At 45.8% G+C, this 25,288-nt stretch overlaps 1 protein-coding gene across 1 annotated transcript in view; it reads left to right on the top strand.

The window, feature by feature from the left end:
• The window catches only part of DNAH9 (dynein axonemal heavy chain 9), a 343,788-nt gene that overhangs the window by 4,556 nt on the left and 313,944 nt on the right, over positions 1-25,288 (top strand). The window contains exons 2-8 of the mRNA XM_059668596.1: positions 5,718-5,914; positions 8,697-8,855; positions 9,931-10,061; positions 12,170-12,381; positions 14,259-14,492; positions 21,824-21,991; positions 23,846-23,962. Of these exons, the coding sequence (XP_059524579.1) occupies positions 5,718-5,914; positions 8,697-8,855; positions 9,931-10,061; positions 12,170-12,381; positions 14,259-14,492; positions 21,824-21,991; positions 23,846-23,962 (1,218 nt within the window). The remainder of the gene's footprint in view (positions 1-5,717; positions 5,915-8,696; positions 8,856-9,930; positions 10,062-12,169; positions 12,382-14,258; positions 14,493-21,823; positions 21,992-23,845; positions 23,963-25,288) is intronic.

The following is a 25,288-nucleotide window of genomic DNA, read 5'->3' as shown; positions in this document are numbered from 1 at the left end:
AATGCTTTTCCTCTTAATATAATTTTCTGTTTGGGGTATTTCAACCTAGAGCGATATAACTAAATGGAAGGAATAAATATAAAAGATGCTGATACATTAAAAACAAAACACAACTTCTGGTTCTGTCAAATTCATCAGCGTGATGTGAGCAGGTTAGCTCACCTCTGTCAGGGTCAAACTACCTTGTAGGGTTGTTATGAAACTTAGAAATACTATATTAGGACACCTGGAGCAGTGTAATCCATACAGGGCAAGAATTGTTGACACTCTGCATCCCACTTGAAAGCTTCCTCATTTTTCTGACCGATCCTTGCCACCTTGCTCTGTCCAAATCCAGTTCTCGTCAGGGTACTCAGCTATACTCCCCCCTCAGCCCTCTGCCTCTGAGCCTGGAGATGGGCTGTGTGTTCTGCTTTCCCCTTGCTGCTTCCAGACTCATGTTGAAAGCCTCCAGTTCGGGTTTCATGCCATCAGATGAAGGCACCCTCTGTCCTCATTGCAGCATCATGTACCGATGACACTGCCCTCACTCCTTCAGGATTGGGCTCCCAGTTCCTGGTGACTTGGGGAGCCAAGGTTACTCTTGTGTTAACATGTGGCTATTTCAACAGACACATGAATGATCCTTTCAATAACCTGGCCTCCTTGAACTTTCTCATCCAGTGATCTTATCCCTGCCCTGTCTTAACCATCTCTTCCCAAGACCTTGCATTACCAATAACCATCGCCTCTCTGACCACTGCTCCCGTCTTTCCAGCTCACTCCCACCTATTTCCCACTACTACAAGCCCATGACCTTCCAGCACCTCCAACCCATTGATCCTGCCGCCTTCCCACTGCCCTTCACCCACACCCTTGCTCTTTGCCCCCTGACCTAAATTGAGTGCTGGGCTCCATCGTTCTCATCATTCTCTTGCATAAACTCCCAACTAGCCTCTGCCTTGGTTTGTTGCACTGGTTTGGCAAAATGACAATCCTGATGAAATCCAACTCTGCCTACTCCACCCCGGACCCCCCTAAAGCTGAATGGGACTTGTGAAAAACCAACAGCGTCCACTTTAAACTCAGGACCTGGGATCTCTAGTCGACTTTTATGCTTCCCAGCAGACACCCCACACGTCTATTCCAATTACTTTCTTGCTCTTCTAATCACTATTGCACAGTTCCTTTTTTCCCCCTCAAATGTCTAAAAGCTCTTCTCTCAACCTCACTCTATGATGCTCTTGCTTCTTTCTTGGTTTAAAAATATGGAAAACAGTAAAATAAAAATTTCCACAAACTCATATCCACCTCATATGCCAATATCTGTATTCATATACCCTGCCATGCCTTCCGTTGCTGCAGATGGACTGTCTGCTGCCAGCCTTTGCCAACCTTAAAACTAAAACTGCCACTTTTGCTCTGAACCCCATCCACTCTCATCTTGAGGAGGTAGCACCAACAATTCTCCTGTCTCCTGTATTCTTATTTTTCCCTTTCCACTAGATAATTCTCAACAAACAAAATCCTCATCCCTCCCACTACCTACCGTCCCATTTCTATGACCCCCTACATAGCAAAATGTCTAGAACAGCCGTGGGCAAACTACGGCCTGCGGGCCGGATCCGGCCCGTTTGAAATGAATAAAACTATTGAAAAAAAAGACCGTACCCTTCTATGTAATGATGTTTACTTTGAATTTATATTAGTTCACACAAACACTCCATCCATGCTTTTGTTCCGGCTCTCCGGTCCAGTTTAAGAACCCATTGTGGCCCTCGAGTCAAAAAGTTTGCCCACCCCTGGTCTAGAATATGAGTATTCTTGTTGTGTCTCATTCTTTTCCTGTTTTATATCATACTCATTTATCAGGCTTTTACCCTCATACTAATAAGGAGAGAAAGTAAAGAGCTTATCAAGATCACCAGTGACCTCCACTAGATTAGATTAAATGGGCATCTACCGGTCCCTTTCCTGCTTGACCTGTGAGCAGGATTTGGCCCAGCTCATGATGACCTTCTCTTGATGGAAGAACTTTCTTCACTTGCTTCCAGGACCCTTGTCCTCTGGTTTCCTCCTGTCGCCATGGCCATTCCTTCTCAGTTTCCACTGAAGATAACCCCCTCTCCTTTCAACTCTTGAAAATTGAAGATCCCTAGGGCTCATTCCTTGGGCCTCTTTTCTTCTCAATTCCTTTGGGGTACTCATTTAATTTTAGAGTTTTACAAACCATCTGTGTCTGCCACCTCCAAACTTGTTACCTCCAGCCTTTTCTGCTCCTCTTAACTCTCAACTACCATATCCAGCTGCTACTCAGTGTCTCCAGTGAGAACTCCGGTAGATATATAAAATTTGAATGTGTCCAAGCACACATTCCCAAACTTTTCCTGAGAACTTACACCACCTTATTCTTCCCCACATTCCTCTTGTTGCTCAAGTCCCAAGCTTTGGAGTCATCCTCACTGCTGTTCTCCCCCTTTCCCAGTCTCACTACAAATTCATTAAGAAATCACATAGGTTGAGCTTTCAAAATGTGTTTAGAATCAGAGCACTTCTTACTAATTCCTCCACTCCCCCCTATGCCAAGCCACTGTCTTCTGTATTATAGGAATAACTTCCTGATCTCTTTTTTCACTTTAGCCCCCTAGAGTCTAGGTTCAACACAGCAGCTGGAGTGATCCTACTGAAAAAAGATCATTGTTATGCCCAGATTTCAAGATCCCCAAAAGACCACACCAGGGAGCCAGCCAGTCTGATGCAAAAGCAGAGGGTCCTTTATTTGAGCTAGCTCGACTCCCCCTCCTGGCCGACGCAGCGACTGGAAGCAGAGTGAGGCCGCCATGGGAAAAACAGGGTTTTAATAGGGGGTGGAGTGAGGGGAGGGGAGCTGACTGTGGGCCCTGCCGATTGGCCAGGCGCAAGTCGGGTCTTGTTACACAGGATGTGGTCATCTCTATGGCGTGCACGTCCCTTGATTGTCATTGGTTAGTTTAAAGAAACCCCGGGCGTGGCCAGCAGAGGCCTGGGCTTCCGGGAAAAGGTACTTTCCTGAGCACATGGCGGCTGCCCCAACATGGAGAGTACGGGGCAAGATGGAGGGCATAGCCCTCGCCCTTTCAATCATATCACCCCTTTGTTCAAAACCCTTCAATGATTTCCATTTCTCTGAGAGTAAAAATCAAAATTCTACAGGCCGGGCTGCATGTAACTTGACCCCCCTTTACTCCCCCCTACCCTTCTTACCTTGTTCCAGCTTCTACTGCTCCTTGATCCTTCCAGGCATACTCCCACCTTAGGGCTTATGCATTGTTCCTTCCAACCACAATATACTTGCCCCAAGTATATACACAGCCTTTGGTTCAGATGTTACCTTCTCAATGATGCCTGAACCAATCTCTCCATTTGCAATTGCAGCCCCTCCATCCCACATCCCTGATCCTCCTCACCTGCTTTCCCACCCCCACCCCCATGCAGACCTTACTGTGACTCCTTCTCCACTAGAATATAAACTTTGTGAGGTCAGTAATCTTTTCATGTTTTGTTCACCGGTATATCTTCCTAGCACCTAAAACAGTACTAACACATAGTAGATGCTCCATAAATATTCATTGAATAAGTGAATGAGTTGCTTTTAATTTCATAGAAAGACACAACAAGAATACATTCATTATCTTCCTATCACTCAAAGCCCTCCAAAGTCCAACCCAAACCCATCTACCACTTTCTCTTGAGACAGACATACAATCAGTTTTTCTATGAACATCCTATATGCCAGATCCAAGGAGGGATTGTGTGTATATAAAGGGCAAATAAGATATATAGTACCTGCCTTTGAGATCTTAGAAAAATTCTTGTTTATATTCTCTCCCCTCTCTTATTTATCCTTTCTCCCCTAGGTCCAAAGAGTCCTTTCTCAACATGAATGTGAGAAGAGCTCAATTTGTGATATTTTATGCCTCGGAGCTCTCTGTTCACCTGTGACTATAATGTCTCAGCTCAATGACTACTTTCAGACAGACCAGGCAAAGATCACCCTCTTGGATTCCACATGTTAGATCCATGTGTTCTGTTTTATGGCCACGCAGACTTGTTGGTCACAGAGAACCCAACCAATCATAAGTCCATGCTTCCTCTTCATTATGTACTTAACAGTTCCTAGTCACATTCCTGGATTTTCTGTTTTTCTTTATAGCTTTCCCTTTCCATTAGAGTGAGCGTTTGACTGACAGAGTTTCCTAGGGAGATGTATTAGTGACAACTTTTTAAGTTGCTAGTGATAGAAAACTCCATTTAAACTAGTTCCAAAAGTTCAAGAGCAGGAGCTCAAATGATGTCACAGGCCTTGGCCTTTCTCCTTCTGTAAACTCCCTCTTCTCCAGATTGACCCTGTCCACAGGCTCCACGTGGTAGCCTGATGGCCACTCGTAGGAAAGAGAACGCTCTCTTCCTCCAAAGTTCAGATAGGAGACTCGGCCTGACTCTCATTGATTCAGATTTACTTACAGTCTTCACCTCTGGGTCTGCAGATGGGAACCAAAAGAAGAGGAACTATTTTGGGGTGTCAAAAATTAACTAATGTTCACCCTCCAGACAGCTTCGGAATGCTCAATTTTGCTTTACTGGTACTTTTTAAGATGCCTCCTCACCCACCGGAGACAGATGGTCATCTTCAGCTGCATTTGTCCTATGCTTTGCCTCTGGCCTTTGTGACTGTTTTAATCACCTCTTATTCACCCTGTTGATTAGGTGGGGACACCTGCCCTAGGGTGATGGGACAGGTCAAATGAGACTGACAGCAGTTTATTAGTCACCTACACTCACAGCTCACAGGAGGACACCTGCCACACAGGGCCACATGGGGGTTGCCCTTGGGAACAGAGCGAACTACCAGGTGCCGGGGTTCTTGTTCCAGCATTAAGAAGGGTTCTGGAATCTGGAGAAGGCTGTGCGTAGATTAAACAGGAGTCCAGAGATTAAATATAATTTTGAAAGGCATTTGGGAGTCAGAGGAGCCTAGTTTTAAAGGAAACTAAGATCTAAGTTCTCCTCCTCTCAGGACCCCATGCTTTTTATTAACACAATTTGTCCTGAGGTGAGGCAGAGATATACACTTCAAAGGGTCAGGGTTTCCTTTACAGAGTCCATTGTCAGAATGGGGAGATTAGCCTATGGCTGTTCAGGTGTTTGGCCAGGAGGAGGCAATAACATGTAGATTAGGATGCCCTGAGCTGTCTGGCAGCAAACAATCAATTTAAGGTATCCTATTCAGGTTTGGGGAAATGCCATCAGCCATTCCCATATTCAGCCCTGCTGTCATGCTGGAATTGGCTTCCGGCAACCAGGGGCTGTGGGAGGCAAGCTTTGTGCTATCAAGAGTGTGTGGTTCCCAGTGGTTCTGGTGGGAGGATGCAGTTGGCTTGTTTGAATAATTCCGCTGGCCGGCAGAGACCTGAAGCCCACTACCTGAAGCCCTGGTCCTCTTGGTAAGGAGGACTGTTAGACTGGTGGACCTTATGTAGGGCTAATAGGAAAGGAAACTTGGGATATATGCTGTTCGAGGCTCTCCTGATTGTATCAGGTGTCAAGGCAGTACCTAATGTTAGTTCTTAATATTAGGCCTTACAGCACAGTGGCTTGCAAAAGGGGAGTATAGTTTTTTAGGCCTTTCTCAGAATAGTCTTTCTCTAAGGCCTCAGAAGTAGAAGGCCTGCCTTTTTTTCCTTGTGCCTCTGTTTCAGGTCATGATCCCCATCTTGGTCAATGGGAAGAACCACCTGGACTGGCCCCCTGTGGTATGTCAAGACATCCAGAGACACGCCCACAGCCTCCAGTGTGACCTCATGGTTCTCCTTGAGCAAGTGAGGGGGAAAACTTTGCTGCCTCTTCCCGTAGGCTCAGAAAACATGGAGTTTGTGGATTCTGAGGGTGAGACCGTGTAAGTGCCATCAGCCTGGGCACATGGGCCTCAGATACGGGAGATACTGGATTATCTGAATGATTTCTTTATGACTTTTCTGTTCCCGACTCCGCACAGCTCCTTATTCTGCTGTTTGTCAACATCCTCAGACTGTGCGTTTTGTGCTGATTACCGCCCTTGCCCCAGTCCCTCAGCCTGAAGTCTTTTAAAGCTATCGCAGCACCATGGCCCTTTTCCATCCAGAATCATTCCAGGGCTGAGAGCAGCCACAGAGATGTCAGTATTTTGCTTATGGGGACAGTGTCTCATCATTGGCAAGGGCCCAGGTCCGGCCTGGGAGAGAGCCACGCACTTCCCAGCATTCACCCAGCACATGACATCATAGAACTAACTCAGACCCTCCTCCCCCAGCAGCCAGAGACTTTCCTCAGGTCTTGGGGATGTTTTCCAAAAGAAACAAATCTGGCTTTGTTAGAGTGTGGAGTCCAGGCCTCCTGTGCCTGGATGGCATCAGAACCCCAGCCTCGTCCCCTTTAAGGAGTTATAGCTGCCATTTTCATTTATTCCGTGTACCATGCCAGCTGCAAGCTTTCTTTGCTTCTGTCCCATGGGGATTTTCCTTCTTCTTTCAAGCCAGGCTGTGTATCTAAATGCTATATTTTGTTATATCCTACCCAGGATTTGTTGGTGTTTTTTTGTTTTGTGTGTTATTTTTTTTGGTGGGGGGGGGGAGTGGGGAGGGAGAGAGAAGGGTGGCTCCTAACAAGGTGGAGGGAATTCCTCAAACACAGATGAGAATTTCATTTGCTGGTTCACTAAAATAAAAATACCCATGACAATTTCATTTTAAGCCATTGTTGGTAGTAGTAAGAAAGTCATCTTTTTGACGTTTTGGATTCTAATATTAAAATATTTTGTTGGTTCAACACAGCAACATGGATGAATGGATGGACAACCATGACAGAATCCACCATGTCTGTCATTTCTCTGAGTGCCTGACATAAAATGGCAATGGCTATGAGGCAAGGTTACATGGAACTTAGCGCAAAGCTCTGGATCCTAGTTTTTAAAACAGGCTCTGCCACCTATGGGCCAGACCACTTGGAAGCAATCATTCAATCTCTCCCAGCCTCAGTTTTCCCACTTGTAGACTGGAGATGACCTCAGCACCTGCCTCATACTCAGAGTTCTTGTGAGATGGCGGCTCTAAAGCTCTTAGGACAGCACAAAGCACAGAATAGTGCTTAATGATGGTAGCTACTACGACCACATAAGAGAGACCTGAGATTGAGGATTGGCCAGGAATCAAAATGCAAGCTGATACCCATGATTACTAGACATGTGCCTTTCAGGAGGATTGGGGGCAGGAGGGGGGTTTATAATGAGAGCTGAAGTGGGCAACTTCCAAGTTGGATGACCTCCATCAAAGAAGATGGGCAAATCCCCAAATGCCAACTGGCTACAGGTGCCTGAGACTAATGTGTTTGTGGCAACAGGCACCTTCCTGCATGAGCTCAGATGGCCCTAATGCCAGAGTTTCCCAATGTATTACTGTCATTGTTGTGTATTTAGGACCTATGGTTTGATCTGAAGAATAAGTAATGCAAGAGATGGCAATGTACTTTATAATGAGTTTTTGCTATTGGAAGTAATTTGCTACATATACAATTTGAAGCAATTTCCCAGTTAACCTGAAAACTTATTGTGGTTTAATAAAAATATTCCATTTTCATAATAAAAATACAAATTACCATTTTCCTGTTCCTTTTATATTCGAACATAACATTCACTGTATGTGTATAAAATCATTACTGAGTTTATCTCCCTTTGTTCAAACTTGATAATTTCCCAAAAGGATGGGTCATATTTCAGGAAGATGAGTATCTTCCCCCTTTAATACCTGCTGTAATCACTTGTGACTATCAATGCTCAGCAAATATGAATTTGATTAAATTAAGTGAAGGTGGTTTTCTGGGATGAAAATGTGAATGATATACTCCCTTTCTTTGTCACTTGGGTTTTGAGTTCTTGGCATGAACAGTTTTCATTTAAGACTTAGTGAGAAGGCAAACCAAAATATATATTTTTTATTTTTAATGCCTTCTAAAGTACTCCTGGTTTGATTACTAAAAAAGATATATGAAGCAGAATGCTTGGGAGTCCCATTCTTTGCTGGGAAAGTGAGGACAAAGTGAAGTTAATTTTGGTGTTCAGATGACTGATGGTTTGCCTTGTGGAGGAGGAAGTAACCTATTTCCTCTTGATGCAGAAGTCAGAACTAAGACTAAAATGAGGACATCACAGGGAGGTAGATGTGTTCAGTGTAGAGACCCACTTTCTCCCAGGGAGGACTGATCACTGAGGAATGCACTGCTTGTCAAGTCGGGAGGCTGCTGACATTAGTGGGATTCAAGCAAGGGTTGGGTGGTCATACGAATGTTTTCTGTCCAATGTATTTCTGTGTATGGGATGACGCTTCAACCAATTGAGCCACCCGGCCAGGGCTGTCCAGTGTATTTCTGTATTGACAGAATTTAAAATTCTTAAACTAGCCTTCGGAGTGCTGGTGAGCCCTGTCTTGCATAATTGTGTATGCATGCATGCATAAATAAGTGTTTTGTCTGGGGAGAGGATGTGTGCTCCTAATTGAGTACCCATCAATCTATTGTCCAACAAGCGATAGGAATGCCTGGACTAGATGGAATTCCCCACCTGTTTTTAAAAAATTTGGCATTTTGTTTGTGGGCCACCTCGCCTTGTTATTTCCGATGTTTCAGGAGATTTATTGTGCCTTTCACAGCTTGGATTCCATGGATAAGTCTGTCATCTATGCCATTGAGTCTGCAGTGATCCAGTGGAGTCGCCAGGTGCAGGCGGTCCTCAACAAGGAGTCTTCCCAGCCCCTCTTCCAAGGAGAAAACCCCACCCCCTGGGTGGAGTTGGAGTTCTGGAAGAGCAGGTAGGCACATGCTCAAACCTTGGCAAATAGGTATACGTCTTACAGAGGATGATGACCTGGGGGAGCCAGCCATGGAATCTGGTCCCACCTCCCTGTGTTTCTCATCTCCCCTAGAGCAGACAGCTCAGTGTCGTTTGGGTCATACAGGTTTTCTCTGCTCTGGGAGATGTACCCTTTCCTTAGGGTTCAGTAGTTGCCCCTTCTTTTGTGAGCTGCAGTCAGCATACCTTCTGACATTTCTTCAAAGGTTTTTCAACCACATGTAAAATTAACTCTCTTTTATGTGTATTTTTACTTGTGTACTCCTTTCTCCTTGGGTAATCAAGGCTATATACACACACTTTTTGTAAGAATCTGAAGAAAAAGAGGAGTTTTGACAGTTGGCTGCAGAATAGCCTCTCGCAGGTCCCAGCCAATCGTTAGCAGGCCTAGAAAGCCCATCGTCCACTGTGTGCCAGCTCCAGAGTCCCCGAAAGACCTAATTATTGCTCCTGCCGATTCCCGCTCTACCTCTCCATTTCCTTGTTCCTATTCATCATTGTGCTGATTAATCTTTTACTCAAAAGGAGACAGATGTTTGAAGCAGATGTCCCTGTCCTATTGAGTGGGGAGTGTCCATATCACATGACCAGGTATGGTGCCCTGTTGGTGCCACCATGCTGAGATGTCCCATGCTCTCGCCTGGTTTCTGTTGGGAGAAAAGATTACTGACCATTCTGCTGACCTGCCTCAGGCCCTTCTCCAGCAGCCTCACTCTGACAGATCTCTCCCCACTTCCCCCCAAACCTCGCTGCAAGAGCTGATGACCTCCAGCTGCTAAGCTCTGGAGCCACCAGATGTTCACAGCAGGTTCCCTTGCTGTTGCCTCTCGGAGCTGCCCCTTTGAACCATGTTCCCTGCTCAGGCGTTTGCCCTCGCTGTCCTGGGAACAGATGCCCTGGCTGCTTGGGCAGGAGCCAGCCTCTGGGGGAGCGCCCTGAGCAGCTCTGCTCTCTGTCTGTCTGGGGGTGGGTGGTCACAGTGGGACTGAGTTTCCCCTTGCTCACCTGGACTGTTCTCCTCCGTGGCGTTGCAGGTCTGAGGACCTGGAATACATTTATGATCAACTAAGAACGATAAAGGTGAGGGGCATGGCGGGGCTCCTGGACAAGCTTCAGAGCAGCTACTTCCCAGCCTTCCAAGCCATGTGCAGAGATGTCGCAGCAGGTGAGGCGCAGCAAGTATTTTCCTAAAAGCGTTTACCTTGAATGTTTTATTTAGTGCCGAACTATCTTCTCTCTCTGATTTCAGCAGCTTCAAGTCCTTACGACCCTCAACCTGACACAACCTAGTGTGACAATGCCAAATCTAGAAGCAGGACAGCAGCGACCTGTGCTGTTTGCATTTCCACCACTCTGTGACCTGGGGAACGACACCTAACGCCCCTGGGCTTTAGTGCGTGCCGTGATATCGTGCACACACTTCCCGCCCACTGTCTCGGGCTGCCGTGAGCGGGTAGAGATGGAACGGTTCTGCTGACTGTGCCACACTGTGCAATGCATGTTGTTATCTCTCACCTCTGGGGTTCAGGCCCCTTCGCCCTGGCCCCCTGAGAAAAGTCTTTGTTCCACTGCTGGCTCCATTCTGCTTTTTCCATTCCTACTGTCAGAGGGACTGCAATTTCCTGGCGGTCTGAGCACCAGGCAGGATTGGCTCTTGTCAAAATTGCAGAGCCAGCAAAGTCTATAATTAGAAGCAGGTAAATTTTTTCTGGGCACTTTGCTTCTTTCCTTTCTCTTCCCAGACCTCCTCCTACCTCTTCAGTCTTGTAGGTCAGAATGTGCTTTGAAAGGTATTTGCAATTTCACGTGATTTACGCTGAATCCAAGCAGTGACTTTCAAACATCTTTTTCTCTACCAGCACTCTTTCTCTAAAGACAATTTTCTTTTTAAGTCCAAAACATAGAACTAATTAAGGCGTATTTGCTCTGTTAAAGAGGGGCGTGTCCTATGTCCATAGCGCAGTGTGGAACCCTCATCCCACTTTATCCTCATGATGTGGGGTTTGGAAACCGCTCAGCCCCAGGAGGGAAAGTTCCAGTGGTGGAGTTTCTGACATGTGCCCTGTAGCAGAGAAGAACTGGCAAAAGTAGCTAGTCTTTGAGGTCCCTCTGCGCCCTAAAATGTTATGCCGGAGTCTGCCCTGCAGCACATAGAGCTGCCTGGGAACAGGTACCGCTTCAGCTGATTGCTTCACTGAGAGATTTGTGTCCCAGAGGAATCAATTGTTGTTCCAATTTAAGTTCAATACAAATGATACAGGTGTCCCCCAAACAGGGCTTGTGTACCACTGTTGGTATGAACAATTATTGTGGGAGGTATATGGACAGGCATATATAAAATGTGTTAAGGGTAACTGTTCTTGGTGATAGCAATTTTCCATATATGTTAGTGATTTGAAGTTTTCATTTCATATGATTTATTTTGGTTAAAATGGGAGTCAACTCAGAAAACATTTGAGTGTCATATGCAGACATGAGAAATATCATAAGGGAGATATGCAAATGATTGTAATTTGCACTCTGAAATCAAAGAACATGCAGTAAAGTTATATTTATGAGTTGGTTATTTTGAGCTCCAAATATATTTTTCACATTAATAGATTCAGAGACTATGATCGTTCACATTAGTCTTTGTTATAAAAGATTAGGTTCCCCATGTCAGCTTCAAAAAGTTATTTGTAGTAGAGTATATAATGACAAAGAAAGGAAATTAGAAAAAATGCAGTTATAGTAAACACTGCTATAAAAATAAAAGTCCTTGAAATATATAACTCAATTCGGATGATGGAAGGAAAGAGCTTTTGGTTAGAGGAGTTAGGTGGAGACTTGGTCAGAAATTTTGGTGGGATCTCTGAAAAATAAAAATATTTTAGAGGCATTTGATGTGTATTATTGCTATTAGATCAGGGGTTTGCATTGGCTCACTGATGGACTGAAGAGAGGAGAGGAGAGGAAATATTTCTGAATTGGTGGGTATGAATTGGACAAGAGTGGCAAATAAAGAAGGAGGACAAAAGAATGTAGGAAAATGTGTGGGAACAAGATTGTCTGAAGTGGAATTGATTGGACAATGGAGAACCTTGGAAAACGGGAGGCAACAGTATCATGGAGGGGAAAGAACAAGAGCAATATAGACTAATGGGGAGTTCTCATCAGCCTTCTCTCGACTCTCCTGGTGTAGGAAGTTCAGATCCTTCTCTTCCCAGGCACCAGGGCTCCCACTTGGTGGCTCTGAGCCCCAGGCAGGGAGGGTGACTCTCTCGTTCCTTCCAGCTCTGATGGAGGCGAAGGACATCCACACGCACCTGGTGCCGCTCCGCCGCCGCCTGGAAGCCCTCGAGGCCGTGGAGTTCCCAGAGGTGAAGCCGCAGCTGCGGCCCCTGCTCCACGTGGTCTGTCTGATTTGGGCCACGTGCAAGTCCTACTGCTCCCCGGGGCGGCTCACGGTGCTGCTCCAGGAGATCTGCAACCTTCTCATCCAGCAGGTTGGTCCCCCCAGGGTCCCCACGGACTCTCCCTGCGGCTGGGTGGCATGGAGTCACAGAGAAGAGTCAATGGGCATTTTTCAGGGCAGGGAAACAATTATGACCCACAGGGTTCTCCCACTCGAGTTATTTTACTAATCACAAGCCAGCAACACCGACATTTTCAGTAGTGCTACAACCCGGTCTTCCTTTCCCTCTGCCCAAAGCCCGGGGTCTGCTGAAGGGCAGGGGTGGTGAACTTCAGCCTCCTAATGATCTGTGCGCACAGACTGGTATTTATTTCACTTTAATTTTTAAAATATATTTTTATTGATTTCAGAGAGGAAAGGAGAGGGAGAGAGAGAGATAGAAACATCAATGATGAGAGAGAATCATTGATCAGCTGCTTCCTGCACGACCCCTACTGGGGATAGAACCCGCAACCCAGACATGTGCCCTTGACCAGAATCAAACTGGGGATCCTTCAGTCCTCAGGCCAATGCTCTATCCACTGAGCCACACCAGGCTGGGACCAGACTGATATTAAGTCAGCAGTGAAGCCCAACAGTTAGGAATGCCATCTCTGGTGCCAGACATCTCCGTGCCAAACCCTGTGTCACCACTTGTTAGCGGTGTGTACCTGGCCAAGTTGATGGTCTGCTCTGTCTCTCACTTTCCTCTTTGTGCAGTGGTAACAAGAGGACCATCTCAAAGGGTAGCGGATGACTATGAGGCTCTGATGTGAGCATGCATGGCTTACAGCATGCCCTGCACATGCTAAGAACTCGGTGTCTGTGAGCCACAGAGAAGCAGCTTTTAAGATCACAAACTGTGTGCTTTACCTTTCTAGGGACCCGTGTAGCATCAACCAGGCCAGCATAAGCCCCGAGGAGTGTGTCAGTGATTAGAACGGGAAGCCTTAAGGACGTGTGGGTGATCTTCCCCCAAAATTGGCTTCATTTCCCTCTAAGGGGCTGTGACCCTGAGGAAACAATGAATAGATTTAAAGAGGAGCTAATAATAACTAACATCTGTGAGGCACATTGCAAGCTCCAAATTGCTGTGACCTTTATGATCCTGGTCATTTTCAGATGAACTCTGTGAGATAGGCAGGCAGAGCCTCATTAAATTATTATTATTATTATTATTATTATTATTATTATTATTATTATTATTTAAAGATGTGGGCTAAAGCTCCAAGAACTAACTAAGTCACCAAAGGTCACCGGCCAAAGACAGATTGCTTGATCCCTAGACCAGCACTTTTCCGTCACTCCATGTTTGTCAGCCAGGACTCTTTTGGTTGAAAGTGTGAAGAAAGCCCACCAAAAAAGGTAATTTATTGGCTCATGTACCTTGAAAGTCCAAGGTAAGTCTGGCTTCAGCCCTGGCTTACCACAAGGTCATAGTGGTGTCATCAGGACCCAGTTATTTCTGCCCCGCCCGCCTCCCCCAACCCCACCACCCCTGTGGTGAAGACCGCTGTCCAACAGCTTCAGCCTCACAGCCTTCCAAGTTCAAGTCTATTAGAGACAGGGAAATAATGATGGTTCAGAGAATTCTTGCACTCAAATTATCTCACCATAGAAAGTCAGGAAAAGTCACAAAAGAACAGGTGGGAAATAATACCTGCCCAACCCCAGCTGGCCCCACGAAAGACTCATGGTGTTCCCTTGTCTCTGATTGGTCACTTGCCCATACCTAAGCCAATTGCTGACTCTTTGGCTTGAACCCAGGTCCCAATCCACCTGTGGGACTGAGGGCGGAGTCACATGTTTCCTATAGTGTGCTTCTAAAAAATACTTGGGCTATTGTTCAGTTCAGAGTTGGAGTTGGCAGAGTTGTGGGATGTCCCGCACTTGCAACCAGGCTTCGTGACACGAATGCTTGCGTTCCAGGCCTCCGATTATCTCAGCCCAGAAGACCTCCTGAAAAGCGAGGTGGAAGAAAGTCAGAGAAAACTGCAAGTGGTCGTGGACACCTTGAACTTCTTCAAGCAGGTGTTTCAGGACAGAAGGGAGGATCTCCACACTTACTTCAAGGAGAGCCAGGAAGTCCGGGCGTGGGATTTCCAGTCTTCTTTGGTGTTTGTGCGATTGGATGGCTTCCTGAGACGCCTGCTCATGGTGCAGGTGAGTGTGCCCACCCACCTCCCCCACCTCCGGCTCCCGGCTCCCTGCAGGGATCCAGAAAGCGCATAGGAAAATGACCAACACAGCACGGTGGCCAGCCTTCCTCTGGTTGGAGGAACCCACAATAAGACTCAATACATATTTGGATTGGTCATTTGGATCGATCACCAGGTAGCAGTGGTTGTATTAGGAGTTTAGGCAGGTCTAATCATAGACTCTTTTAGGAAGAAGGCCCAGGGACTCAGTCAGCTCATTCATTTGATTTTCGCATTGCCCAGAATCTTTAAACTTTGTTTCAAATAAACTCTGGCTAAAAAGTTCGATGTGCAAAAGGCAGGTGAGCCGAACTGGATGCAGCTGGCCACTCCCACAAAGCTACTACTTTGAACTTGCCCTTCACTCTTTCACCCCCAGGGTGGCTCCAGAAACTGCATGACTAGTGAGTCCCAGTGTAAAAGAAATGTGACTTTTGCCCAAAACTGTGTCTTTCCCCAATTCTTTAAAAGTTAATGTGAATATTAGTTTAAGGCCCAGGGTGAGGAGACATGAAGCTTTTCCTTTTGATAGTTTTTATCCCCAGAATTTAATATGGTTAACAGGGCTTTTAACACTTTACAGCTCTTATATTTGCTAATTGAACTTTGAGGAAAAGACAGTGGACATAATAAAATGAAATACATGCTTATTCTAAAATTGAAGAAACCCAAGGTCAAGTTCAAGATTAGGAACAACGGCCAAAAAAAACAAAAAGACTGAGAAAGAATGAAAGTCCTGTTTCCAGCTATGATTATCAGGGATTTGGGATGGTGAGGGGGGATATGTTGGGAAGAGGCTGTGATGAGTGGCACAAACTGTGGGATTATGAGGATAAGAGTATGAAATTGAATCTGTTCATTTCACTTCCAAAACATTGATTCAACACTGCCGTTCTCTAGGCATTGAGCCAGGCCCTAGGGATGCGATTATGACTGAAATACAGTTTCGCCCGTAAGAAGCCCTCAGATCAGTAGCCGTAGCACAGGAGAAGGTAGATTCATGGAGGATATCCAAGGAAGCAAGAAAGAGGAACCCCTAATGCAGCAGGGCCTGAGGAAGTAGTAAGAAGAAAAGGAAATAAGGTTTGAAACTGGACTAGGAATTTACGGGGCCGGGGGTGGGGTGGGGGGTGGGGGTGGAGGGGGGGGTGGCGGGGGCTGGGAGGGAGAAAGAGAAGGAAGAGCCTAGAGACAGAGAAAATGTCTAAGCAAGAAAGCCAGAAGCTAGATCTTATGAAAGGCCCACCTGAAATCCTTCATTGGGACCATGGAGAGTATAAGTTACTGATATCCGGCTTTATCCTAAATGCCTCCTTTTTCTGCAACATTCCTATCACAGCTTTTGATGCACAGCCCCCCCCCTCCCCCACAGTGTTCCTCTCACCGTCCATATCTGTCCCTTTGCTGTTGTTTAGCTGAGGTGACAGACCTCCAGTTCCCACCTGCCCAGGCCTGGCTGACCAGGTGGAGTTACTGCCTCACCGCCTGGCACACCTCCGGCCCTGCCGCAGCCCTGGGGGTGAGGCTGAGCACAGCTGGGAATGGCGTGGGGCTGGGGCCTCAGGCAGATGCACGCATGCCAGCGCCGTGCCTCTGCACACAGACGACTGTTCTGTCCAGTAAAGGCACAAGCCAGGGCCACAGTCTCCAGGAGCCACTGCCCTCACATGGCTGGCTCTCGGCTGCTTGTCCTTTCTGGATCAAGGGCGCAGATGCAGGTGGGTGAACGGCAGTTGCCCCCTGTAAGCAGAGGATGACCCAAATGTCTCCATGCTCAGTCTTCCTGCTCCCTCCAGTCCCAGCTCTTCCGTCCTTTGCTCTGGTTTACTTCTTTGCTCTTACGGCAAAGTCTACTATTTCTTTTCTTTACGGCTTTCCTTTTATCCTTTCTTTTTCCCCTCCCTTCCCTTTCCACTTATCTCCCTTCTCCGTTTTCCAAGCCCTCACTTTTTGTGTTTCCTTTAGCTCCTTGTTCACCCTGAATTTCCATGATTTCCTGTGGCTGCTCCTTCCCCGTCGTAGTATTTCCTCTCCTCTTTCTATTTCATCTTTGAGTCATTTGCTCAGCCCCAGCCCCTTGGCCTCTGGCTCCCCAACCTCCTCCTACTCAGCTCAGTGCAGCGGGACGCAGGCTATCGATCATCTCCAAGCAGATTTCATGTAGCCCTTTAGTTAACATTCTGTGTACCTCTGTGATCGATGCCTGTTTGAAACGGGATTAATCTGCTGCTCTCCAGAAAGAATTAGCATGAACCGAGCCGTATTCATCTTGCTGTTCTAATACAGTATTGGCCACTGAGACGTGGGTAGCTGCAATTAATAAATACACTAAGCTAAGTTAATAAAATGACATCTGCGTGCTCACATCCAGAGTTATGCTGTGAAGGACTGGTTTTAATCTCCATCGTTCTCTCACATTTCCCCCTCTGATTTGTCTTGCTTTTTTTGCACAAGAAAGTTTCATTGTGCAGATCGACTCTTCCCCTCTGCGTGCCTGTTAAAATGAAGGTGGGCTGAGCTGGTGTGTGTGTGTGTGTGTGTGTGTGTGTGTGTGTGTATTGCTGAGCCGTTGTCAGCAGCCTGCAGCATGTGGAGTATAATTGCATTCTCTGGATACCACCATCCTCCTCCTCACCACCACGACCGAGCTGACCTCTCAGAGAGCTAAGCCCTGAGCAGGGAAAGGGAGAGTAGAAATGTTTTGAGAGCCTATCTCATGCCAGAGCCTGCACCCTCACAATCATAAGATCAAGGTATCAGGACCCCTCCAATAACCTGGGGAGCGCAGTGAGGCATTGCCCATCGCCACACGCTCAGAGAGGTTCTGCTAGGATTCGTACTCGGGCATATGTTTCCAAGAATTGCCCTTTTATCCAATGTGGATATCTCCCAGGGGGTCCTGGAACTCTGCTTCCCTCCATTCCCCCACTTTGAGGTTCCACAGTGGTTCTGTGGCTTTATTCTGCCATATCCACTCTCCTCTGTCTTTGCACACTCTGTGTTTACCACATGATTGTCAGGCCGTTCTTCTAAATAAGTCATTTGGGTAAAACTGTAATTCACATTCCAGGGGAGGGGCGTATTGGACTTTACGATTTACTAAGGAAACCCCAAAAGTACATAAAATCTTTCTAATTTAAACAAACAGCCAAAAATCGGGGGGGAAGAGAGTCTTTCAGCTGCCTCTTAACTCCTGCCCTCACCCTGTCTTCCCGCTGGGTGCCCCAGCTCACACAACACACACCAAATGCATGCACACTGTGTACATGTACAGTACACACACTGCACATGCAACACATGCACTGCACATACATACACTGCACACACAGCACATGTACACACATAGTAGACACATAGCACAGGCACACACACAGTACAGACACTGCACAGTCACATTCCACACAAATACCACACATATAATACACATTGACATCATACAACTTACATACACTGCATATACACATGCAACATGCACACACACAATACACACAACACACACCTAGCCCCCAAACACACCATATCCACACCCCCTCATGCACCTCCCCAAACTGAGCCCATGTTTGTGCCATAAGACTGTCGGTGCTGCAGAGCCCTGTGCTTCTGCCTGCAGCCTCTCCCCTCCACACAGCGCCGGAAGTAAGAGCTGGAGAGAGCCCTCATCTCTCTCATTCTGCCATGTCTGCAAAGCTGCGATTTACTGGAGGCAGAGTGACTTCCTGCTGGGGCTTCATGCCAGGTGATTAGCAGGGAGAGGTGGTAAGCGGCCCTAATACACGCCTCCCTGCTCCTCCTGCACCCGGTCCCTCTGCCTCCTCGCAGGCCTAATTGGGCAGGCTTCCCTTTCAGCCCTCCGAGCATGCGGTCACTAGGAGACCACTCGCTGCATAAGGGCGGCCGCTGTCGTCAGGTAGAGAAAACAGCCTCTTCCCCAATGACCTTTTGAGACTTTCATCTGTGAATGTCTGCTTTGTGCTCCTCCTTAATGAATTCTGAAGACATTTCTTTTAAGATAGGTGGGGTGACCTTTCCTTCAAGGACGGGCTTGTGTCTGTGAGGCCTGCCATTATCCCCAGTGCGGCTCTCCCCCTCAGGGCCAGAGCCACTGGAGGCCTCTCCCACCTTCCATCAAAGTGCACAGGTTTCCCGAGAATAGGATCCAGTCGGCCCAGCCAGCAGCCTGGTCCAGGCCCTGTGTGCTACCTGGAGAGAGCACCTGTGCACCAGCCATTACACGTCCCTTATCCAGCAACCTGAGCTACGATATCAGGGTGACCAAAACTAATTACAGTGGCTACCCTTCATTCAAGTCCTACCAGGGCACGGTCCACGTGACTCCAGAACCCCACGGCCAATTAGGTATTGGGGAACGCTTATGTAGGTTAGGGAGTGAGGCTTAGAAAAGTCGTGTCTTGCTTTAGTAGCTACATGGCTACTAAATGACAGGCCAGGGCTATGTGAACCCAGCATTTTGGACCCTGTCCTGGGCTTTCCCCCTGGTGCTGCATTGTCTCCCCCTGAACTTGACCCTTTCAGCCTGAATATGACATAACGAACTTCATGTGTTTACTACTGCGATGAAAGAATGGGTAGTTAGAAATTATCATTTAAACCTCTTATTTGTTTAACTTGCCTTTTATCTATCTGGTGGGACCTTTAAATAAATGGTGAAAAGAGCTACATTAAAATATTTTATGAATCAAAGATATAGTCACAGTCAGTGTGATAAATATGTTTCTATGACTGCAAGACAATTCCTGCCAGATCAGGAACCTCCTCTCATCCTCTGACACCAAATGTCTAAAATCCAACAAGATGGAAAGCTCAATCCCTCTCTTAGCAGCCCATTCTAGAGTTGGACTTTTCTAAGCATTAGATGGTTTTGTTTTATGGAGAGAAACCACATGAAATTGCCATTTTCTGTAGGGAAAATATAAGACATTTTAGAAGTTCAACTTGCTAGTTGAGGACAAATCTGCTCTTTATGCTCATTTGCCTTCCATCTGCCCCTAGAGCAGGACCATCAGGTTCTGCATCGCACTTGATCAAGGCCCTGCGAGCATTTAAAGACACCGGTCAGCCTTGCTTTGTAACTCTCCTTTCTTGTCTAATTTTCTCAATTGCTTCTGCGTTCATATTTCTTAGATTCTCCTTCTCCTGGAGGGGCTGTAGGTAAGTCAAAGGTCAAAAGTCATATATTCATTCATTTAACAAATATTTCTCAACATCTGAAGATAACGGGTACCTCTGGGCATTTACAACTCACTGAGAAAGATGCACAAAATAAAAAAAATAATATAATATAATAATGCCAAGTAGCATATTATAATTCCAAAGGGTGACGAAAACTCTGAAGAAAGTTTATGAAGGGTGAGGGGAGAGAGATTGGGGGGAATGGTAGAGTGAAAATTGGGGGCTCTTTTAATAGGGAAGTAAGAATAGGTCTGAGACTTTGAACTGAATTCCAAATAAATATGTTGCCTATCATGTGTTTTTTAAATTAAGCAATGTAAATGTCCATTGTTTTTGGTGATCAGAGTTTTTCTAGAAAACAGAATGATTAAATAAATATTTATCTAATGTCTGTCATGAAATACCTTCATGACCATCCAAGATCATACTTCAAGTATTCTGGAGAAATAAAATAGTGTAACAAAATTATAATCTAGTTTTCTGATGCAATCAAACATATCACGATGCATCAGTCTTTTAGAATGGTTAGAGGATATTTCCTAAATATTGGAATTGACATCCACAGAATTGTGAAAAATGGGTACCCAAGTGACATTACACAGCACAAATATGCTTCTCCTATAGCACTGACATGTAATTAACATTCAAGTCCATTTCATTTAAGTCCCATTCATTTCTGTTTTCCTCCCAGTGCATGAAGTTGAAGGTGTTATAGAATGAAGGCTGCCCCCCTGCCCCATCTTTGCTGGCAAGACCCCTGCTTCAGGGGCAGGCCTTTCTTTCTGTGCTTGGTTCTTTCCTCTTCTCTCCTCTCCCACTTCGGCTGCTTGCTGACAGCCGTGCCTGAGCACAGGTGAGCAAGAAAAGGTTGCTAGATGCTGGCAACGTGGAGAAAGTCAGACTGCTCACCACTTCCCAATGCCTGTTACTGCTGCTGGACTTGGTGTCCCGGCGAGAGAAAGGAGCTGGGCCGCCTCCTTCCAGTCTGATGGGTCAGCCCGGAGCAGTGGCCATTGGCCGTGGGAATTTCCTAGAGTGGAACCAGGACCTGCCGGGTTTTCAACATCATGACGTAGTGCTCCCTCTTCTTGTCTCTCAAGCTTCCTCAGGGTAGGAGACCCCCTGCCAGGGATCCACACCAAATGTTTGCCAAAATCACACAAAGGTACTTGTTATCTCCCCCTTTCCTGTTGGACAGATACGCATGCAGGCAGGAGGCGGTGATGGGAAAACATCTTGGTTTGAAGGTTTTGTGATTTCAGGCCAGTGTCATGAGGTCAATACCACAGTCTGTCATGTTGGTTGTGTTCTGGAGGCTCCTGTCCCAGCAGAGGCTTCCATGGGCCCAGGGGGGCTCCTCCCCAAGGCTCTGGGTTGTGTTGTCCACCTGCCACTCAATTCTGAGCACAGCCGGGGCACTGCCATGTGAACAACAGTGACAGTGACACACACTTACTGTGTGTGTACTGGCATCGTCCTGAGCCTGCATTGGCTGAGTTACCTCCCACTAGTGTTGTCTGTTACAGTTGAAGAAACCCAACACAGAGGTGTCAAGTAGTTGTCCCTGTTGCCCAGCGCTACATGTGCACCGTGTTGCATATGCTGGGCCAGGGCATCGCCATTGATTTCCTTGGCAGTGGTTACGGAGCCCATTGGTGTCTCCTCTGGGCTTGTCCTCGGAACTATTTGAGGGACTTGCTTTCCAGTCAATATCCCCTAAGATACCTTCATTCCAGAACCAGATGACGTGGCCCATTTGAAATTGATTTTTTAAATTGATTTTTAAAAAATTATAACAATCATGTAAATATTATTATAATTTATTATTTATTAGAAAACACAGAAAAGCTAAAGCGTAAAATTGACCTTTTTTGTGTGTGTGAGTTTTATTTATCTGTACTTTCTCTCTGCTTCGTTATCAAGTTTAACCAAGTTATGTATATGAACCCAATCTAATAATATGGTTACAACACGATTCAGGTTTCACATTTTCCTAAGCAACCCACCACCCCCATATGACCTTGCTCTTTCCATCCGAATGTGAGCATTACCCACTGTTGTCATCATCATCATTATTATTTTACCTCTTGTGAATCGTCCCTGTAGGACCTTCTGAAGACGACATTGGACTTTCACAGCCTGCAGAAGCTCGAGTTCAGTGGCATCAGAGGCAACGCCCTGAGTCAGCAGGCCCAGCAAATGGACCACGAATTTCAGGAGATGTGCAGAGTCTTCTCAGAGTCCTGCCACGACTGCCTGGACCTCCAAGGCATGGTAGGGCTTGGAAGGCCAACTTGCAACTTTTGTCTCTTTCTCAGCTGCCTCCAGCCTGTAGGGCCTGGTATTTTACTTGCATTTTCTCTGTTTCCTTTGGCTTTATAATCCCAGGGGTTGTATGAAGGGAAACCTTCTCCTCATTATTCTTCGTGTCAAGAGAAGGATCAGGGAGGACCTTTTTCAACTGCTGACTGCTCCAGACTGATGGTGTCTAGGGTTTCAGAGATGCTGAGATGTATATGGGATGGCTTTGAGCAGCGAGCAGACTGGGCGCATCCAGGCAGAATTCTGTTAGTGTCTTGGGTAGGGTTGGGAGTGGGGGCAGAGCTTTGCTTTTCTGATCAGACTCTGGTTTGCAAGGGAGTACTCAGGGATGAGAGGACGGCCAGACGTGCATTTTCATGATTGGACCACAGAGCCCACGCCCTACCCCTGGCCCAGGAGAGCTGAGATCTTAAGTGCAAATCCACAAGAGACAAAAAGAAGAAAGGGGGCCAGGCAGAAATAGGGAATGGAGTTCCCTGAGAAGGGAATGGCTGGTTGCTGGAGAAGGAATCTTAGAGTGAGTGAGTGAAAAGGAGGAAGAAATTAGAGTAGATAATCTGCTCTGAGTGCCTTCAGTTGCCTAGGGAGATCTTAGCAAACCTGGAGAGATGTTGCTTTCTAAGGAAGAATGGGGGGAAATGGTGTACTACAAAGCAATCATTACTATTATTTTAACTCTTTTATGAATTGTACCTATAGGAACTTCTGAAGACAACCATGTATTTTCTAAGACAAAACAAATAAACAAAACAAATGATAAAACAGAATTCTATGCACAGGGAAACATACCATTATGTTACTATAGTTGGTTTGGGAAGTAGAACTATACTGATTTTCTACTTACTTTGTCTTTTTATAAGAATATGAATTACTATTGCAAAGCAATAATAACAAATAATAATTCCACCAATTAGGGATTTCAGTTAACAAAACTTCTCTGAAAATTGCTACAGTCTTTGGGTTGCCAGATAAAATATAATAATTGGGACACATACTAAAAATAAATTCATTGTTTATCCAAAGTTTAAATTTAAATGCATAACCTATATTTTTATTTGCTAAATTTGGCAACCTTAGAAATAATGGCTAGTTGTCTTAATGAATTAAAATGTAGTTAAAAGAAATAGTGTGTATTAGCTTACTTCCCTCCTAATGGCAGGATTGGTTTGGTTACACTGATTAAACAGGATTTAGATTTGGGAGAGGAAGAAAAGTAGGAGGTATGATGGTAGCCCCATTGCTAGGGCTGTTGCTGTTGAGGTGGCTTTTGGGGTGGCATGAGCTGGCACTGTGGGTGATAGAGAAGAGACTTCCGATGGTGGAAGAGGAGGCACAGAGATAGAATGAACGGGTGCCAACCTCACAATTTGACTCACTCTACCAGTTTGCCTAGGGCAGTGGTTGGCAAACTCATTAGTCAACAGAGCCAAATATCAACAGTACGATTGAAATTTCTTTTGAGAGTCAAATTTTTTAAACTTAAACTATATAGGTAAGTACATTGTTATTAACTTAATTAGGGTGCTCCTAAGGCTTAGAAAGAGCCACAGTCAAAGGGCCAAAGAGCCGCATGTGGCTCGCGAGCCGCAGTTTGCCAACCACTGGCCTAGGGGAAAAAAAGTGCAGCAGACCTGGGGTAACTGTGTGTCTACATGGATGAAAACTAAGTCATGCCAAGGTGAATTTTGGGAAATGAAAATAAATTCTTGGTCTAATGATTCAAGTGCAAAGATTAGTAGTAGAGAGCATAGTGGGACTGGCTTTTGCAATATCATGATTTTCTATGTCTTCGTGATGTCTCTTTAGGAATTTGAAAATGATGTCTCTAAATTTAACCAGAGAGTAGAAGATCTTGACCGAAGACTGGGGACTATCTTTATTCAAGCCTTTGATGACGCACCTGATTTGGAGCACGCCTTTAAGGTTCGTACAAGCAGAGAGGGAGCCACCCTATGCTCGATCCTCCCCCACCCTCATCAGCGGAGGGTCGGGATACTCTTCCAGCTGTTTGCTCCTGCAGATATGAATTGTTCTTCGTCTAATAGAGAGGGATCATGAGTGCGCTAGGCAAGGGAGTGCGCAGAATTGGGCTTCTCAGGTTGGTCACTAATGCTTTTCTGAAAGCGTGATGATGTGAAAATACTTTTCAAAAGAGTTTCTCCCCTTGGGTCTGATCAGTAGGGGACCCATTTAAAGTGAAGAGCTCAGCTGTGGTCACCATCCTGAACCCAGGGTTCTGCAATACCATGGCTCTTTAACCACTGCTGTCAGGGTGGTTTGAGCCGAGGCAAACCACTTACCGTAATTGGTTACAGCATTCAAGTACAGTAACTAGAATAAGAAGATATGTGCCCTTGCCCTGTATCGCCAAGATTAGCTGGTACAAGAATACGGAGAAGGTTTAGGATGATGAGTAGCTAAATGGCTGCACAGCTGAGAATTCTGAGTTGTGAGACATAAAGACATGACAGATCTGTAAACTATGAAGAGGCCATATCTGTAAGGCCTTAAGGATTAGAACCAGAATTCATCAGTGGAAATGACAAGGAGGCTGATTTTGGCTCAATAAAGGAAAGAGATTTCTGTCAAAACTATTTAAAGACGGAATGGACTTCCTTAAGAAGTGGTTAAGTTTCCAGTCACTGAAAATGTCCAAGCATAGACTAGAATCCATGCTATTCTAGAATATTGGGTAACCCAAATTGCCAGCCCTCATTAGCCATTGAATCTAAGTATCTATGTCTATCTATTTACATATAGGTATGTATCTATTACATAAATATTATTTTAGAGGTTATAAAATGTACAACCTCTAATAAATACCTGGCATTCCACAACTCACATAGAAAAACGAATAGGATTTCTCTCTTCAAGCATTTGAACTGATTCCAGAAATTAGTCTCCCTGAGAATTTTTTCTTGCTCCTCTCACATTTTAGCCTTCCAAATTCTCAACACCTAGCCTACTTAGCTGCTTCTTTTCCTCTCTATCTTCACCCTCCTCTGTTTTAGGTCTTTTAAAATTTTTATTATTATTTTTTGTTAATCCTCACCCATTTTTCCATTGATTTTTTTAGAGAGAGTGGAAGGGAGAGGGGGAGAGAGAGAGAAAGAAACATCGATGTGAGAGAGACACACATCAGTTGGTTGCCTCCTGCATGCTCCCCAACAGATCCGGGAATCAAACTGGCAACCCTTTGGTGTGCAGGGGGGCTGATGCTCCAACCATTGAGCACACTGGCCAGGGCTA

Source organism: Myotis daubentonii, chromosome 16, assembly GCF_963259705.1.
Source record: "Myotis daubentonii chromosome 16, mMyoDau2.1, whole genome shotgun sequence".
Taxonomy (NCBI): Eukaryota; Metazoa; Chordata; class Mammalia; order Chiroptera; family Vespertilionidae; genus Myotis; species Myotis daubentonii.
The sequence above is the reverse complement of the archived record's forward strand: the minus strand, read 5'-3'. Positions and strand labels throughout refer to the sequence as shown.